Here is a 16665-nt window from a genome sequence, read left to right as displayed (position 1 = left end):
TCAGGTTTCTGTTGTCATGAACCCTCTGCCCGCAGCAGATTCAGTTGACAAAGTGTAATGCTCCCAGCAGGAGGAGATGCCTCTGCTCTCAGTGACAACTGTTAATTGCTGGCTTGAGTGTTGTTCCTGACACTCGTCCTGGAGGGCAGCCATGGGGGGTTTTGTTTGTGAAGCCTTTAGCTGGGCTCTGCACTTCATATCTGGGTGTGTCAGTAGCCAGGTGGGACTGAAGTGGGTGCCTGGGCTGAGGGTAGACACAGCATGAACAGCCACTACCAAACATGAGAATAAATCCTGTTTATTTGTCAGCACAGAGACTGTCCCTGGGAGGCAACTACTGTGGGTGCTGAAAGCTGTTCATGTTCTCCTCAAGAGAGCACCAGGTCACCTGCTGGCCTCAGAGCAGGTGCTGGGGAGGGGCTGGAGCATGGGGCTGTCTGCTGGGGCCTGAGCTGTCAGTGTGAAGAGCTGACAGTAAAGACAGTTCATCTCCGACCCAGCTCTGGCAGCAGCTGAGCTGGAACCTCTCTGTAGTGGCAGGAGGTGGAAGAGACTTCCAGAAGCTGGGGCTGGACTAGGTGCAGACTCCTGCCCAGGTTTGTGTCCGCTGCTGAAAGCCAAAGGCGGCTCAGCCTGCAACCAGCTCTGTGATTTCAGGACATGCATCCAAGAGGAGCTGGAGTTTCTGGGAAGCACGGATCCATGCTGAGCAGGGACGGAGGTGCTGCTCTTTGCTAATGTGCAGAGTTCTGGCTACATCTGGGGAAAGCAGGAGCTCCTTTGACAAACACCTGCTTTTTCCTGAGCTCTCTCTGTCCTGCAGTTTTCTCAGCAGGAAAAGAAGGCAAAGGGAATCCACAGGTTGTGGCTGTGGGAGAATCACACAAGGCCCAGTTTATTGAGAACTGTGCCAACCTCATGGAGGTACTGGGCATCCGGGTAGCCATTCCTGTGGGACAGAGAGGAAGCACTGTAAATCCTGCTGATGTGCCAAAACCACAGTGGGAAGCAGCCTTTTCTTTTTGTCCCACCCTTTCAGCAGGGGCTGAGAGGGGAAGTCCTGCTGCCTGCAGGCACAGCTCATACCCAGCACTGGCATGGGAAAGGCTGTAAGTGAACAGGGCCCACAGTTCTTGTCCATGGGGAATTACAGGTTTCCACACCACTTATGGATGTGGGATGGGCAAGGGCTTTTGCTCCAGCTGGAGAGTGCCAGGGCTGGTTTGCCATGCCATAGCTGCCCTGCAAGCTGAAGCAAAGGGAAGCACCAACTCTGCCACTGTAGGAGTGTGGAAGACCCATCCCTGCCAGGATTTGTTGAGCTGGAGCCCATGGTTCTCCTCCTCCCACTGCTAAAAAACCCACAACCACACCCAGAAGCTTAGAATGAGCTGGGCTATACCTGGCTTTGCCTCCATCCCAGGAGGTTTTGTGGGGGATAAGGCCCCATGTTACTCTTTCCTCTCCATTGCAGGACTTGATCTGGAATGTCAGCCCACATTCAAATGCTTTCTTCAGCAGCTTTGCTGTCTTCCGCCCTTCCTTGTTAGCAGGCAGGAAGGCACAAAAATTCCCCCCTTTGTAAGGGTGTCCTGGGCGAGGGTGCCCAACCTTAGAACAGGAATAAGACATTTTAAACAATGGCTGGAGTGCTTTGACTCCAGAGGGGAGTTCTAAGGTTTGTCTAGCTTGAAAACTACACTGATGACCACGATCCCCATGGGCTGATAGTCACTGTCAACTAAAACCAGAGGTCACACATGCTCTTGAGAAGCAGGAAGCTGCTCCAAAACCTGCTGTGGAGCTTTTTGCCTTTCATAAGTTAATATCTCTGCTGTTTTGCCTGTGGGGCAGGGAGCTGTGGCTGCTCTTTTCCCCCCAACAATCCTGACAGATATCTCCCCGAGTGGGCTGCAGCGGGATGGGGAAGCTCTGTGGTGGTACCTACCCCCTGCACGCCATCAGGGATGCTGTAAGCAAGCTGAAGTGTTGGGTCCTCATAGTATCCAGGCAGGCCCTGAGACAGGGAGGAGATCTTCAGTGTCCCCAGGATATTGCAGCTTGGGGCAGCTGAGGAGGATCCACAGCAAGCTGGCTGCATACTGTCTGCTGCAAAACATGTCCTGCACAAGGCGTCACCACAGGAGCCCTGGCAGGTCACACCTGAGCCCTGGCAAACATCACACTGGTCCAGAGGGATCATGCTGCTTTTCTGTCCAAGGCTGGGGTCTCTTCTCTGCTGTGATGGGAGGTCAGGCTCCTCCTGCTCATTGCTCCTGCCCCCTGGGAGCTGGGTCCTTCCCTGATCTGTGGGCTCTGCTGCAGGTGCCTGTTGGGCCACAGCTGGGGGTGGCTCAGCAGCCACGGCCCTAGATAGCCAGGTGGGCAGAGAGTGAGGAGCTTCGTCAGCTGCAGGGACTGGACAGTGCTGCTGTCCCACTGCTTCATCGTGGCCTCCTCTGCTCTTGTGTCTTGCAAACTGGAATCTGTCTGGCAAGAGTTGTTTTAGCCGGGTGCTGTCAGGCTCCCCCAGAGACAGTTTTATCTTCCGCTGTTCCTGGAACTCCCTCAGGCCAGGAGGACTTGGCTTATCCCATGTACCAAGGCTCAGAAGGCTGCTTCCTCCTCTCCCAGACCCAGAATCAATATAGCCCCTGGCCTCCTCCTGCCCCCAAGCCTGCTGGAACCTCCAAGGACTGGGGGACCTCTTTTCCTCAGCCTCTGGCAACCAAGAAACCCTGAGCACAGGTTTAGAGTCTACTTTATCAATGATGTTCAGGTGCTGTAAGGAATTCAGGCTGCCAGGAAGGGCTGCATCCAGCACTGGGTCCTGGCTTCTGCTTGGCTGGATAACACTTGATTTCCCTGTACTCTCTGGTCCAGGAGACATGGATGAAGATTTCATGGCACAGAGCCTCCTAGAAGAAAACATGTGGAAGGCCTCAGCCACTCCTGGAAGCATTTCCTTGGGGCAGGCAAGATAGAGCTTGTACTTGTCTTTGCTGAGTCCAACCTGGAAGGATTTTCCTCGCAAGAGGCTGCACAGTTCATTCAGGTCACTGTCATCTGGACCACTGACAGCAAGCTCTGAGTAGCTCACACTCTGACACACCAAGTCAGGGCACTTCTGCACAAGATCTTCCACCTTCCATTTAGCCCGGAGCAGCCTTCTCCTGTCTTCTGCCTGTAGTGTCAGCACTGTGCAGTCCCCAGAGTAGCGCTCCAAGATGTGCACCCCTCCAGCCCTGCACAGCTCATCAATAGCGGCATGGCAGACATCTTTCAGGTAAAACCACTGCAGAGTGTCCAGGCTCATCTCCTCACTCAACCTGCTGCTGATGTCTTCAGAGTTGTTGCTTTCCTTTAACCTTGGTAGGGAGAAGCTGTTGGACCGTCGCAGCACAGGGCTGGATGCAGAGGGTTTGCAGCCTAAAACAAAAGAGGTCCATGTCACATCACAGTTGCTGTTGATGCCAGCGAGGGAGTCGTACCCAATGGGACCTAAGCCTTTAGAGAATTCAGGATGCTGAAAAGTGCTGTTTTCTTTGCCTGAAAAGGGCAAGAGCACCTTTTCTCCTGAGAGTCTGGCACCTCCTTCCACATGGCCCCTTTCTGTGGGGTCGTTCTGCTGAGGCTCTGCTGCTGACCCCAGAACTTTATCTGTCATAGGGGTGGGAGGCCGAGACTGCTGGGTCACTGCCCTTGGGTCACTCTGACCAGGAGCATCTATCTCTGATGAATGCTTCCCAGAAAGCTGCACCTGTCCCACTGGTGGAGAGTCCTGATTTATCAGGAGGCCCTGGCCAGCCTGAGACCTGTCAGCTTTCAGGGTGCTGAAGTTGGCAGCTAGCTTGAACTCACCTTTCAGCTCTGGTCTGCTTGGGCTAAGCCTTGTGGCTGAAGTATGCACAGGATCTTTGGCCAGGTCTAGTGCAGCCTCTGTGGTGCCAGAGGGCTGGGAGTTGCTCAGCATGTCAACCGTGTGTGCAGCACCTCTCCTGGTGAAAGAATCCTCAAGGAACTCCTTGGCCTTGGACACATCAACAAGGCTTCCGACAAGATAAAGCTGCTTCACATCCTCGTGGCAGAGCAGCTGGGGATACAGCTTCTGCAGCTCACATGTCAGAGCCCTGAGTGCCTGGCTGTCCATTCCCAGCCCTTCCTTAGCAATCTTCTCCTTGCGCAGGCTCACCTCCAGCTGCTGGTAGAGCTGCTGCAGGGCCAGGCGGGCCTGTCGCAAGGCATCCGTGTCCCCAGACACACCTCCAGATGGGTGGAGGTACAATACAGCAATGCCATCGCCACTGACATGCACCACATCCACGTGATGTTGGTGCAGCACACCCTGGTACTCAGCAGCACAGAACCTCTGCATGTACATGTAAATGTCCGAGTCCATTGACAGGGAAAAGTCCTCCAGCTTCCCCGAAAGTTCCACAGCTTTCCCACCCAGTGAGCTCGGAGGTGATGGGGCTTTAGCTGCCATTTCATGCACCTGGTCCCAGTTAGGCAGCTTTGCTGTCTCTTGTGCTGACTCAGTGGAGTCAGGCACTTGCTGGTGATCATGCTTTCCCATCCCTTTGGCCTCACAGCTGGAAGCTGGCAGGAGGATCTGGCCAGTGGCATCTCTCTTGAGGTTCAGGCTGCCCAGCAGGTCTCTGCTGAAGGTCTGCAGCTCAGTGAATGGTCCCTGGACTATGCACTGCATATTCTGTGAGTCGAAGCTGAACTGTATATTGCTGTACTCTTTGTGCAAGTCCTTCAGGAGGGTTTTGCCCGTGGGCAGCTTGCCATAGTCAATTGTCATGTTCACATGTATGAAGATCTGCAAGTAGATAGCAAGGGAGTGAGAGAGCAAGGACCAAAACCAATCCCTTTCAAAGGCACAGAAGGCAAGTGGCCCCTGCATCACTGTGACAGAAGAAATGACACACTCTTCCACCTCTCTCCCTCAGCATCCTGCTTTCAAGAGAGATGGACCCTGACACAGACAGGACCAAAAGACCCAGACTAAGTAACTCCTTGACCTTGTGCACTTGTAAAAAGCTTTCTGCAAACAAGGAATCAGAGGGTGAAAATGCACAGATAGGGCCACATTTCTACACACTGGGAGCTCTTCAAAAAGCCCAAACCCAAGAAATTCACTATTGTTTCTGCATCTGAAATGCAGTTGCTTTCTTGCCTTTGCAGACCTTCAGCTCCAGATCTTCAAGCAGTTTTGGCACCACAGGCTTGCAAAAAGGTCTGCAAGGCCAGGCTAATTCCCACGCCCTTGTTTTTGGGGCTCAGACATGAAAACATGACACATGGCTACAGCCACAGCCTCTTGAGACTGGAGAAAGAGGCAAGAACTCTCCAGTGCTCCCTAGACACCAGCATGTCTGTACGCTAAGCTTTCCTGAGAAGGAAAGAGGAACAATTCACTGTAAGTCCAGCTGATGACACGGCAGAGGCATTAACAGGATCCCCCATGTGGCACCAGATGGATTGGGAAAAGTGCCTGTTCTCTTCCAGCCTGACTACCCTCTATTTGACAGGCACAAATGCCAGATGACTGAGCTGCCTGCCTGTCCCTGTGCTATTAGCACAGAAAAAAAAAATCTTCATTTGAATATGAATGAAAGTGGATTTAAGTGTAATTAAGATGAAAGGAGAGAGTGAGGTCCCCCTTCTCAAGCTGTCTGCCAGGCACAGTGTCTGTGTAGGAGCAGCTGGGGCTGCCATGTCCCCTCAGTACCTCATTGGGGCTCAGCTCTGCAGCGTGTGGTGTCACCTCCAGTGGGTACCGTGTCTTTCCAATTGCCAGCACGTGGTTTTTCACCTTCAGGATCCTCTGGGCCACTGGTGGGAAAAGCCACGCGGACCTGCGTCAGCCCAGCCAAGGGACAGCGGAGGGGCCGGGGACAGTGGGACAGGGGAGGGTGGGGCTGGGCACAGCAGGACAGGGGATGGTGGGACAGGGGATGGTGGGACAGGGGATGGTGGGCAAGGCGATGTCAGGGTTGGGGATGGTGGGACAGGGGACAGCAGGAGAGGTAACAGTGGGGCTGGGGATGGTGGGACAGGGAAGGGGGGCCTGGCGATGATGGGACAGGGAAGGGGGGGCTGGGGATGGTGGGACAGGGAACAGTGGGACTGGGGATGGTGGGACAGGGAACAGTGGGACTGGGGATGGTGGGACAGGCCAGGCCCAGAGCGTTACCTTCCGGCGCCTCGAAGGTGATGAGGGCGCAGGGCAGGGAGCCGGGCAGCACCCGGACGTTGGCAATGTCCCCGCCGCCGTTGCGGGAGCGCAGGAAGTGAATGGTCAGCTTGTCGGCCGCCCTGTCGGGAGGCAGCTCGGCGGGGAAGCCCTGCACCCGCACCGTGCGGCCCGCCATGCCCGCGGCGGCGGCTGCCCGGGCCCCGCCACACCGGCAGGGCCTCCCGGGAGCCCCGGCGGCGGCTGCCGCGCCTCGCCACACCGGGCCCTCGCTGCCCGCTCCCACTGCGGCTCTGCGGCCTCGGCTCCGCTCCGGCCTCCGCCCCGGCCCCGCCGCCGCGAGGAAACGAAAGCGAAAGCGGGGCTGCCCCGCCCCGGCCCCTCAGAGCGCGGCCGGGAAGGGCCCGGCCTCCCCCGGCCTCTGCAGGTCCCAACACAACAGACACGGTGGGTGCTCCCAACGAACACTTTAATTTCCCCCGTGCCCGCGGGTCAACGGACGCACGGAGCTCCTCGGCCTCGGGCTGACGGGGCTGGGCAGGACTAGCCCGTGCCCTCCACGAACACGGCCACCCCTGTCCGCCCCGCTGGGACGTAGGCGAGGGCATCCACCTCCCCGCCGCCGCGGCTGGCCTTCTGGAAGTGGATCTCCAGGGCGTCTCTCATGGACTCCTCGCTCAGCACATCGGGGATGCCCAGGAGCAGGACGGTCCTGGGGCAGCGGGAAGGCTGCAGCTGGGCAGAGCAGGGGGTGAGGTGCAGAGCAGCGCAGGGAGAGGGGCTTCAGGAGCCCCCCGACCTGTGCTGCCCCCAGCCAGGCTGGTAGGTGCTGCTTGCACAGGGTTCACGTCCTTACCTGCAGGTTAGAGATGTCTCCACTCATGCATGGTGATATTTTGATTGTGTATTTCCCTTTCCCAATGGGCACCTGGATATGTCCTCTTTCAATTAGCGGCTCTGCCACTGCATATGGAGAGGAAACGCCTGAGCTGCCCAGCTCCCAGGTAAGCTCCAGGGGAGGTTCTGTCCCTGGCATAGGCACCAAGGCTGATACAGCCAAGCTCATTGCTCAGCTCACCCACACCAGCACTTTGCGGGAGGCAGGACAGCCTCAGGCTCACTCAAACTTCCCTGTTCCTCAAATACAGCTTCATCTGCTCTCAGGAGATTTCCCCCAGAGCAGGTCAGGCTGCTTCACCCTTGCCAGCCACCCAAGCTCAGCACACCCTCCGCACCTCCATCCTGTGTGAAGGTCAGCACCACCTGGTGAGAGTCCTGCAGGAACTCCCTGCTCTCTACCTCACTGCCCCCATTCTTTGTCTTGCTGAAGAAGAGCTCCAGCTTGTCCAGCAGTGCCTCCTTGGAGATGTCCAGGCTGGGCAAGTCAGACACAAGGATGCTCCTGCTGCTCTGAGTCAGCCTGATCTGTGGGTGGCACCGGCCAGTCAGTGCCAGGGCAGGACTGGCCCCAGAGCTCAGGGGAGCAGTGCTGGGTGTGGCTGGTAGCAGTGCCCTGGTCGAGGCAGGCTCAGAGGGGGAAGCAGTGTGTGAGGGCAGCCCCATGGCATGGGGACCTGCGGGCCCTACCTCCAGGGTAGATGGCAGCAGGATGTCCACTGGCACTGCCTGCACTCGCACTCTGCACTGGTCGAGCTCCTCCAGCTCCCCACAGCTCAGCTCCACCGTGTGCTCCCTCATCTCCATGATCCTCTGGGCCACTGCAGGCAGGGAGAGCCCCCAGCACAGGGGAGTGACTGCCCACTCCCAGCGCTTTCCAGGACAGGACACGGCACAGCCCCGCACAAGGCAGGGAGAGGGGCAGTGCCAAACTCTGGCACAGGGAGGGGACAAAGGACAGGCCCCAAAATGATCGAGGACACCTGGCCGGAGCGGTGCTCTTCTCACACTTACCCTCTGCCTCCTCAAAGGTGATGAGAGCTGAGCCCCCTGGCAGAGGGTAGTGGATCAAGGGGGTGAGCATCAGCTTGTTCATGTCCTCCTTGTTTGCTGTGAGTCCCTTAAAGATCATTTTCTTTTCCGGCAAGGCAGACAGCACCTGGAGGAGACCGGACCCTGCACAGGGCATGTCCCTGCCAATCCATGGATTAGAAATAAACTCATGGCTCAAATTAACAGCTGGAGAACCTCAGCAGTCTCTCCTAGCTGTGCCTGAAATCCCAAAGCCACGAGCAGAGCTCCTGGCCCTGGCAGAGGAGCTGTCCCAGTCATCACACAGTGCCCAGCTGCATTCACCTGCAGCTTCTCCAGCCAGGCTTGTGCCCTTGCCAGCAGACCCAAGTGCCCACACACACTCTGTTACCATCACAGGATCATTCCAGAGGGCCCTCTTCTTCAATTCTTCCAGTTTATTTTTCAGAACCTCCTTCTCCTGCCTCAGTCTGTTGTTCTCCTCCTTTATTGCAAAAATCTGGTAGGAAGGAAAGAGTGGGAAGTAGGGAACACCAGGACAGAAGGGGCTGCAGTACACTTCTGTTCTGAGCACAGCACTGTACTTCGGCACACAGCTCCAGCCCATTCTCCGGCTCTTGACTGCCTGCAGCTCTGCCCTGGTTCCTCTCCTTTGAGGACTGCCCTCCCCTCGCTGCAGCACTGTCTCACTTCTCGGCACTGGCCTTATGCTTCCCATGAAATCTCCACTGGATCTCAAGCAAGTGATCTCAGAGCAGTGACCTGCATCATGCAGCCCCTGCCACTCTTCCAAACCTAAGACATCCACTGAACACTGACCTGGTGAGCTCTTTCTTCATCTCCATTTAAAGACAGTTGTTGCTCAAAAAATTTATGAAGTTCTCCTTCTTTCTTCAGCTCTTGTGTCCTTTGCTGTGCAGCTTCCTTGGCCGTTTGTAGCTTTGCACGCTCTTGCTCCAGAACACTGTAAAGCTCCTGTGAGAAGCACCATCAAAGAGCAAGACCCTGACAACATTGCATCACCCCCACCAGCCACCCAACCCGGCACAGGCTGTGCCTGTGGGAATGAGCCTGGACCCTAGAACAGGCTCCCCTCTCCATGGGATTGCTCCTCTCTGCCGCCTCTGACTCGTAGTCCTGGAGAAGACACTCGAGCTCCTGGCCAGGGCCGACCGGGGGGAACCCGGCCAGCTGGAATGCTGCCGGCCAACCCCTCTCGGGCGCAGCCAGACCCACCTTGCACCGCTCGATCTCCTGCCGGAGCTGCTCGGGGCTCTCCGAGCCGACGTCCTGCAACCGGACGAAGGACTCCTAAAGACAGGAGGGGTCTCAGCCGCGCCGCGCCGCGCCCCGCCCGCCGGTCCCCGTGGCTCGGCTCTTCCTCACCTCCTCCGAATCCATCCCCGCGGCGCTGGCGGCAGCACGGCCCGGAGCCCCGGTCGCGCGGGGAGCCCCGTCCTGCCCTGGCCGCCGGGACCGTGCTACCGGGTACCCCGCGTCCGCTCTCGCCTTTCGCTTTCGTTCTCGCGAACTCGCCCCGCCCCGGCCCCTCCGAGCGCAGCCCCGCCGGCGGTGGAAGGCCGGGCCCGCCCAGCCCCGTCCGATACCTCATCACCCTCTCTTCCCCCATCTCCGCCCCGCCTAACTCGCCTTCCGTGAGCACCCACCTGGCCTGCCAGCAACGGACCAGCTACTAAACACGGAAATAAGCTCTTCCGAAAGGACCAACTACTAAATATAGAAACAAACTCGACCCAGCCCCTGCTCCCCGGGCGGGCAGCAGCCAGCATCGCCCTTTGGGAAGCTGAAATCCAACACACAAAGCTCAGTCAACACTCAGCCGTAACCCGGAATCACCCATTTGCCTTCCCTCTCTCACCCTTTTTTTCACAGGGATCACCCCAGTTTTGGGAATAAGAGATTTCCGCTGTGGCAGGAACATCAAGCACCCTGCAGCTGCAGAAGGGAAGCACAGCCCTGGCCACACCTGGAGCAGTCCCAGAGGTGACACCTGCACCCATGGCTCGGGCTGCACAAGGCTTCACAAACGTATTGACGCTCACCTGGACTGAAATGGCCTTCTCAGCTCTTAGAGACACAGAGCAAGCATGACCACACCACAAAGGCCAGTGCTTGTTTGTTAAATAACAAAAAAATACACGATTTTTAATAAACGTTTATTGATGCAACCTCGTTACACCCTTAGAATCGCAGCTTCTGGAAGAACCACTTATTCTTGCCAGTTTTGTACCTGAAAGAGAACACACAGGTTACAGGACGTGCACTAGCAGGTAACAGCACCAAACCTGTACCTGAGCTGCCCCAGACAGACAGAATGTAGCACCTAACTCACCCAGAGGCAACTCACCTGCTCTATGGCCTGGGTTACAACTAAATCCACTTTAAACATTGAAATTCCAAGGGCAGCAAAAGCCAGATTTCAAGGTCCAGATTTCTCATGAAGGACACCTGCACTGTGGCAATTTCCACCTCAGTGGGCACAAGCACAGGACACGGCCATCCCACTGGACACCTTGTGTGGCAGGGGGAGATGCCCCTGGAGAACAGCTCAGGGGCTGCCTGAGACACTGCGTTCCACTGAGGCCACACAGCTCCTTCCTCTGAAGGAGCTTCTGAACAGAAAACCATAAAGAAAGAGCAGAAACCCAAGCGCTCCCACACAAAGCGTCAGCACCACCCTGGCCCACCCAGCCCAGTGGTAAGAGAGAGGATGAACTGGCAGCATCCTGTCAGATCATCCTGTGGCACGATGGTGCACACACACACAGATGAAAAGAACACACTCAACAAACACACACAAAAAGAAGCCGGGGTGGAAGTGCCAACTTGGAAATGCAGACTGCAGCACAGCGACACCAACCTTTCATACTGGCTAAGAGCACCAACACCACTGAAGAGACAAACTCCCAACTCACCTCTCCTCAAATTTCACCTTGGCTTCACGTCTTGCTTTGCGTTTCAGAGCGGGATCCCTGAACACGTCCTTATTGACCACTGTTTTGTCCAGGGGAATATCCACAGAATACCTGGGAGAGAGCAGAACAGTTCAAAAGGGACATGGTACCTGGCACAGGGCTGAAAACCAAGCGGAGCCAGGATCTGTCAAACACTCATTCTAGTGCTCGGTCAAGGAGTTACAGCTCGTTAAGTCTCCTCAGTTCAGGAATCACCAAACCACTAAAGCAGTCTCAGTTCAGCCTATAAAAGAAACAGCCACATCCTTTCTGAGGGATATGCAGCTCTGTTCCATGTGGTGCCTGGGAGCCGCTCTGGGAGCTCTGAGTCACAGTAAGAAATGGCTCTGCCGGCTCCAGACCCTCGCAGCTGTCTCAAACTGCTCACCTGCTATAACACCCCCTGAGCAAAGGGAGGATCAGTGTGGCTGAAATAAGAGCCAGCTGCCTCATCCCAAAAGTTAATATTTCCACTCAGCCTCAGACCCCAACTCCCTGTTTTTGCAGAGCCTGAGCCTCACATTCACTCACGGCACGAATACCACGGCATTAACAGCCTTGGTAACTCTCGGTGTTCAGCAGAGAATACAAGAACCACGAAAGCAGCCAAGACCCCTGCCGGCAGCAGCACTCACCGGGTGGGCATCAGGTGGTTGTAGTTGTAAACCTTCACAAAGGACTTGATCTTGGACCTTTTAGCGATCTTTTTCTTGCCCATGGCAGCAGTCACCTTACGCGGGTAGCGGTCGATGCCGGCCACCAAGGCATGGCTGTACGGCCGGTCCGAGGTGCCATCGTCGATGTTCTGAAACAAACCGGCCGCGGCGGCGGTAGCACCGAGGAGCCGGGGCCCCGCGGGCCCCGCACCCGTACCGCCCCCCGGGCTCCCGCTCGCCCCGGCAGGACGGCGCGACCCCGCCGGCCCAGCCCCACGCTCACCTTCACGATGACGGCCTTGCGCCCCGAGTAGCGGCCGGCCAGCACCAGCACCACCTTCCCCGGCTTCATGAACTTCCCCATCTCTGCGGAGACAGCAGCCGGCAGTCAGACCGTGCCCGCCACCCTCGCCCCGGCCGCCACCCCCCGCGGATGGCGGCGGATCCCGCGCCCGCCCGCACCCACCGAGGCTCCGCGGCGATGGCGCTGGGCCGGAAGGCAAAGGCAACGCTGCGCCCGGGTTTTACTCGGCTCCCCTGCGTCACTTCCGCCGCGTCGCCGGGAGCGGCTGCCGGCACCGTGCGGCGGTGCCGAGTCCGCCTCAGCCACCCCCGCCCCGGCGGTGCCGGTGTCCGCCTCACCCGCCCCCTCCTCGCCCCGGCGGTGCCGTGTCCGCCTCACCCGCCCCCTCCCCGGGCACGGCGGTGCCGTGTCCGCCCCCCTCCGCCCCCCTCCGCCCACCCCGAGCACGGCGGTGCCGTGTCCGCCTCAGCCACTCCCTCCCCGGGCACGACGGTGCCGGTGTCCGCCCCCCCCGGGCACGGCGGGCACCACGTTACAGCACAGAGCACACGGGACGGCGGCGGGTTCAGCCCACAGGTAGCACAGCGGTATTTAATACACCCCGCGGGACACCGGGCTGCGCTGACCTCCCACAAAAGCCCCCACAAAAGGAACAAAGAGCTGGAACCGATGGACAAAGCGCCCCAGCAGCCCGAAAGACACAGACTGCAGAGCCGCTGGAGGAGCCCCCGGGCACCGGCCCCCATCTCCTAGCGGGGGAGGACAAGTCCCATGTGACCGGGCAGCCTCCAGGGTGCCTCAACACCTGCCAGCTCCCTCCTCCATGAGGGATCGTGCAAGGTGTAGAGCAGAGACTGAGAAACAACCACAAAGGAGCTCGGCTGCACATCCCACGGGCCTCCCCCCACCCGCAGGTCCCGTGGCCAGGCCTCTGCCCCCCACCCTTGAATGGTCACTGGCCACTGGGCAGGGCAGTTTGGCCCAAGAGCAGCGGGGAGTGGGCAGGGCGAGGTGCTGCCCAACCTGCGGCCTCCAGCCGCTCTGCAGGGGCAGCGTCAGACAACACACTGCCAACACCATGACACCCTACGATTTCCCTAAAAGCAAATCCCAGACAGACAAACTTGGTCTTACAAAAGCCAGGCTTCTTGAGCCCAACAGCTGCCTACTAGTGGAAAAAATGGATGAATTACAATAAAAACACATCAAAACGCATCTTTGATGTTTTTCAGCTGCCGAACAGCCAGGTCCACTGGGAGGTTGAACTTCAAGTTGCTCAGGCGGCTGAGGAGGGTGAGCGCGCTTTCGAAGCCTGTGTTGGCCATGTAGCTCCAGGGCTGGTAGTGAGACTGAACCAGAGCTCCAGACTTGCAGATGAGGTTGAGCCACGAGACCAGGCGCTGCTCATTCAGCGCCATGCACACCAGCGCCTTCAGCTCCGAGTCCGCGCTGCGCTTGAAGGGGCCGTGCTCCGTGAGCACCGTGTGGATGGCTGCCAGCAGGCTCTGCTTGGGGGTAGCCACCACTGCTCCTGTCACAGGCAAGGCGAAGGACTGGGACAGCTTGCGAGCTGGGGATTCCACGAAGGCTTGTCCATTCTTAGCGTTGTAATACTTGACAAAGAGTTCCCAGGGGTGCATGGTCCGCGGCGAGGGCGTGAACGCGGGAATCAAGCATGCGATGGGGGCCAACACCAGGCTCATGCCTGGGGAAGAGGCGTAGAGCCCGTGGGCCAGCAGGTCCCGCAGAGCGACCGTCAGCTCCCTGCGCACAGCCAGAGTCAGCTCGTCTCTGCCTCCCAGGGGAACGTCCTGCAGCTCAGAGGAGCAGATAACGTGCTCTGCCTGCTGGTGTTTCAGGGCAAGCTGCCTCACCCGCTCCACCGACAACTCCAGTTTCTCTATTAAGGGGGAGAAGTCCTGGTTGTCTTGGTCCTTCTGCCAGAGGGTGCGAGGGATCTGACCCGTGGCGCAGCCAAACTGGCTGACAGCAAAGATCTGCAGCACGGCCAGCACGCGGCGCATGAGCTGCAGGCCCGTTTCTTGCATCCTTCTGGCATCTTCTGGGTTCACTGACCAGGTTAGAAAAGAGAAAAACATATTCTCATTAGGGAGTCAACAACTCTGCTTGTTCATTCACACAAAGGGAGAGCAAATATTTGAAAATCCCTTCAGGGTAGCATTCTGACTAGCAGCAGATGCCTCATGCTACATTATTTTATTCACAGCAGGTTCAAGGGATAAGTAGGGAGGTCTCAGACTCTAAAGAACACTGGACCCCCCCCAGCTCACTGTACCTGCTCACAGAGCTCAGAGCCTGAAGAGCACAAATTACAGTGTGTTTTGTACCAAGTATCAGCAGTCTCTTCGTGACCCCCACTGAGGACAGAGCCCACCCTCCATGCCACATGCTCAGGCTCTGTGGCTACTCTGAGGATCCCATAGAAGGAGGGTAAAGGAACAGGACACAGGCCTTCAGCAGAGGGAGTGCCAAAGCACAGAAACCAGCTGCCAGGAAAAAGCACACAATGACTGGTTCGTGCTCATCAAAGCTCCAGGGAGGAGCTGGAGCTTTGCTGACAGTGTTCAGCCCAGCAGTGCCCACCTCTGTTCCCAGAAGGCCGGGTGCTGGGTTTGTAGGAGCCTCCACAGTCACAGTGGCCATCTTCTGCCTTGCCAGAGCTTCCAACTTCATCTACAAAAAGGATTTCACATCAATATTTCACATTTGTGAATTTCAGCTGCATATCCCCAGTATTAAGGTCAACATTCCTCAGACCCCTCTGGACCTCTTTTGTCACTCTATCAATACTTTTCCTCACCATCAGTGTAGAGAGGTAGAAATATTTTTACTTTCCTGTGACCCAGAAGCTGTTCCTGCATCTCCTGACATCCGTGACCTTCCTCCTCATGACTACATCACGGAATTACAAATCAATTCAGTCTGCTCATTCAAAAACTCATCACTGACCCTGAATGAAGTTGATGAACATTTCGAGGTCCCTTATCTGGGTCTTCAGTTGTTCCACCAGCTGCTCCTTCACCCTGGCTGGATTCACAATCTGTGCTATGGCAGCATCCACCCGCTGCCGCAGTTCCTCTGGAGAGAGCGTTGCAAAATCTTCGCTCAAGTCCATGTCCAGCTTCTTTATCAACTCATTTATAATCATCTGCAAAACACAAGTGAGCAGTGCGACTTCACCATGTGGCACTGCTGCCTGGGAGCTTCAAGTACTCCTTTCCCAGAGGTTCCCTCAGAAACAAGATACCTTTGCTGCACAGAAATAACTGCAAAAGACACATGACAGGTTCCCACGTGTAGACAAACTCCTGACACTCTATTGTACTTGCTGTTGAGAAATAGACTGATGACAGTCTGTAAGACACTCACAAGGGCTAGGAAATACAGCAGGAGGATTCGTGAGCCTTACCCGTTGTCTTTCCATAACCACAGACTGTGGCAGAGAATCATAGCTGCCCTCTTGGTAAGCAAAGGTCTCTAGGTCATCCAGCTGTGTCTTGAGCTGCAGGATCAGCTCTCTCTGCTTCTCCTTCTGGACCTCAATTTGCTCCTGCTTCTCTCGCTCACCCTGAAAAAAAGTTATCAGTAAATAAAATTGAAGACTTATTGTCATACCCAAGCCACAGGGAACAGGATTATGATGTGAGGAGTATCTCCTGCAGCTCATGTACTCACGTACACTAATCAGCACTGCAAACCAGTCAGAGAGAAATGTGAGCAGCAAGCAGAGGTACCAGCTACATCACCTCATCTGATAAGGGAGGGGAAGCACCTCTCCAGACCACTTGCACCCATGTCCTGTCCCACAAGGCCAGGATCCAGGAAGAAAGTGGCCAAATAACATGTACATATCGCAGATCCTCTGAGTCAGCCGTGCTGTACCAGGGCGTGGAGCGGTGACACGCCACTCGGGGCTCTAGGGCACATCCCTGCGAGCTGGCTCCGAGTCACCAGGAGCCTGTGCACGTCTGGTGCTGAGCCCTGTGTAAACCCGAGCACCGCGGGCAGTGCAGCCGCCGAGCCCCTCCCGGCAGCGGGATCGCAGCCGCTAATGGGCTTCAGGCGGGGTTAAGGCCACGCACCGACCTCGGGGCTATGCCCAGCAAAGGCTCCCCTCAGCCCGGCGCGGGCACTCACCGGAGCGGCGCCGAGGCCGTGGGGCAGCGGCGCGGGGCAGCCGCGGAAGGCGAAGTCCTCGAGGTCGCGGAGCAGGCGCTGCTGCTCGGCCGGGCCGGCCCGGGCCACCTGCCGCAGCCGGAACTGCACCTGAGCGAAGTGCGAGGCGAGCGCCAGCAGCGCCCCGTGCAGCCGGCGCCGCTCGGCCCGCAGCCGCGGCACCGACTCCGGCGACTCTCCCCCTGTGGCCGCCGCCTCTTCGTCCTCCTCGTCCTCGTCCTCTTCCGCCGACACGGCGCCCACCGGCGCCCAGCGCTCGCCGGGGCCTAGCGAGCCGCTCTCTCCCTCCATAGCTACCGCTACCGGCGCCGCGACGCCGCGGCCATCTTGGCGCTGCGGGGCGGGGCTGGGCGGGGCCATGGGCGGGGCCAGCGCGCCCCCTCGCGGCCCGGCGCGGCGGCG

General features: G+C 57.6%; 4 protein-coding genes and 1 long non-coding RNA gene across 8 annotated transcripts; 1 reads left to right on the top strand and 4 right to left on the bottom strand.

The window, feature by feature from the left end:
- Positions 1-282: 282 nt before the first annotated feature.
- Positions 283-6571, bottom strand: LOC128819899 (uncharacterized). Of its 3 annotated transcripts, none has more exons than XM_054000306.1 (5): positions 6203-6571; positions 5738-5841; positions 1949-4825; positions 1403-1611; positions 283-949 (listed from the first exon to the last, which is right to left on the bottom strand). In XM_054000306.1, the coding sequence occupies exons 1-5, from the start codon at positions 6378-6380 to the stop codon at positions 880-882; spliced, it is 3438 nt and encodes a 1145-aa protein (XP_053856281.1). In that variant the 5' UTR covers positions 6381-6571; the 3' UTR covers positions 283-879. The 3 variants fall into 3 exon arrangements, with proteins under 3 accessions (XP_053856281.1, XP_053856282.1, XP_053856280.1); XM_054000307.1 differs by having other exon boundaries at positions 283-1611; positions 1949-3429; positions 3862-4825; XM_054000305.1 differs by having other exon boundaries at positions 283-1611.
- An 81-nt stretch (positions 6572-6652) lies between these two features.
- IFI35 (interferon induced protein 35) lies at positions 6653-9663 on the bottom strand. The gene is made up of 9 exons (XM_054000327.1): positions 9518-9663; positions 9368-9442; positions 8951-9106; positions 8523-8630; positions 8114-8258; positions 7790-7920; positions 7438-7627; positions 7059-7165; positions 6653-6937 (listed from the first exon to the last, which is right to left on the bottom strand). The coding sequence occupies exons 1-9, from the start codon at positions 9530-9532 to the stop codon at positions 6746-6748; spliced, it is 1119 nt and encodes a 372-aa protein (XP_053856302.1). The 5' UTR covers positions 9533-9663; the 3' UTR covers positions 6653-6745.
- Positions 6868-8351, top strand: LOC128819916 (uncharacterized). 2 transcript variants are annotated; one of them, XR_008440783.1, is made up of 4 exons: positions 6868-6953; positions 7065-7206; positions 7351-7468; positions 8252-8351. It is a non-coding gene; the product is annotated as an uncharacterized LOC128819916 (long non-coding RNA). The 2 variants fall into 2 exon arrangements; XR_008440782.1 differs by having other exon boundaries at positions 6935-7024; positions 7155-7206.
- A 629-nt stretch (positions 9664-10292) lies between the features above and the next one.
- RPL27 (ribosomal protein L27) lies at positions 10293-12333 on the bottom strand. Its single transcript, XM_054000335.1, has 5 exons — positions 12229-12333; positions 12046-12128; positions 11742-11911; positions 11068-11178; positions 10293-10382 (listed from the first exon to the last, which is right to left on the bottom strand). The coding sequence occupies exons 2-5, from the start codon at positions 12124-12126 to the stop codon at positions 10334-10336; spliced, it is 411 nt and encodes a 136-aa protein (XP_053856310.1). The 5' UTR covers positions 12127-12128; positions 12229-12333; the 3' UTR covers positions 10293-10333.
- An 857-nt stretch (positions 12334-13190) lies between these two features.
- On the bottom strand, positions 13191-16615 carry RUNDC1 (RUN domain containing 1). The gene is made up of 5 exons (XM_054000320.1): positions 16225-16615; positions 15497-15655; positions 15037-15235; positions 14671-14760; positions 13191-14137 (listed from the first exon to the last, which is right to left on the bottom strand). Exons 1-5 carry the CDS (start codon positions 16552-16554, stop codon positions 13272-13274), a joined length of 1644 nt encoding a protein of 547 aa, XP_053856295.1. The 5' UTR covers positions 16555-16615; the 3' UTR covers positions 13191-13271.
- Positions 16616-16665: the final 50 nt, after the last annotated feature.

This window comes from Vidua macroura, chromosome 27 (assembly GCF_024509145.1).
Source record: "Vidua macroura isolate BioBank_ID:100142 chromosome 27, ASM2450914v1, whole genome shotgun sequence".
Lineage (NCBI taxonomy): Eukaryota > Metazoa > Chordata > Aves > Passeriformes > Viduidae > Vidua > Vidua macroura.
The sequence above is the reverse complement of the archived record's forward strand: the minus strand, read 5'-3'. Positions and strand labels throughout refer to the sequence as shown.

What these genes read in the sequence shown, in the direction of transcription:
- IFI35 (XM_054000327.1), bottom strand. An exon ending in ATGAAGAAAGAGCTCACCAG is followed by an intron (nt 8,631 to 8,950) that starts GTCAGTGTTCAG and finishes CCTTCCTACCAG; the next exon opens with ATTTTTGCAATAAAGGAGGA. An exon ending in GAGACATCTCTAACCTGCAG is followed by an intron (nt 6,938 to 7,058) that starts GTAAGGACGTGA and finishes TGCTCTGCCCAG; the next exon opens with CTGCAGCCTTCCCGCTGCCC.
- LOC128819899 (XM_054000305.1), bottom strand. Translation starts at nt 6,380, where the DNA reads ATGGCGGGCCGCACGGTGCGGGTGCAGGGCTTCCCCGCCGAGCTGCCT. An exon ending in CACCTTCGAGGCGCCGGAAG is followed by an intron (nt 5,842 to 6,202) that starts GTAACGCTCTGG and finishes TTTTCCCACCAG; the next exon opens with TGGCCCAGAGGATCCTGAAG. An exon ending in TCCCTGATGGCGTGCAGGGG is followed by an intron (nt 1,612 to 1,948) that starts GTAGGTACCACC and finishes TCCTGTTCTAAG; the next exon opens with GTTGGGCACCCTCGCCCAGG.
- RPL27 (XM_054000335.1), bottom strand. Translation starts at nt 12,126, where the DNA reads ATGGGGAAGTTCATGAAGCCGGGGAAGGTGGTGCTGGTGCTGGCCGGC. An exon ending in GCAAGGCCGTCATCGTGAAG is followed by an intron (nt 11,912 to 12,045) that starts GTGAGCGTGGGG and finishes GGTTTGTTTCAG; the next exon opens with AACATCGACGATGGCACCTC. An exon ending in AACCACCTGATGCCCACCCG is followed by an intron (nt 11,179 to 11,741) that starts GTGAGTGCTGCT and finishes GCTCTCTCCCAG; the next exon opens with GTATTCTGTGGATATTCCCC.
- RUNDC1 (XM_054000320.1), bottom strand. Translation starts at nt 16,554, where the DNA reads ATGGAGGGAGAGAGCGGCTCGCTAGGCCCCGGCGAGCGCTGGGCGCCG. An exon ending in TGGTTATGGAAAGACAACGG is followed by an intron (nt 15,236 to 15,496) that starts GTAAGGCTCACG and finishes TGTGTTTTGCAG; the next exon opens with ATGATTATAAATGAGTTGAT. An exon ending in CCGGCCTTCTGGGAACAGAG is followed by an intron (nt 14,138 to 14,670) that starts GTGGGCACTGCT and finishes TAACCTGGTCAG; the next exon opens with TGAACCCAGAAGATGCCAGA.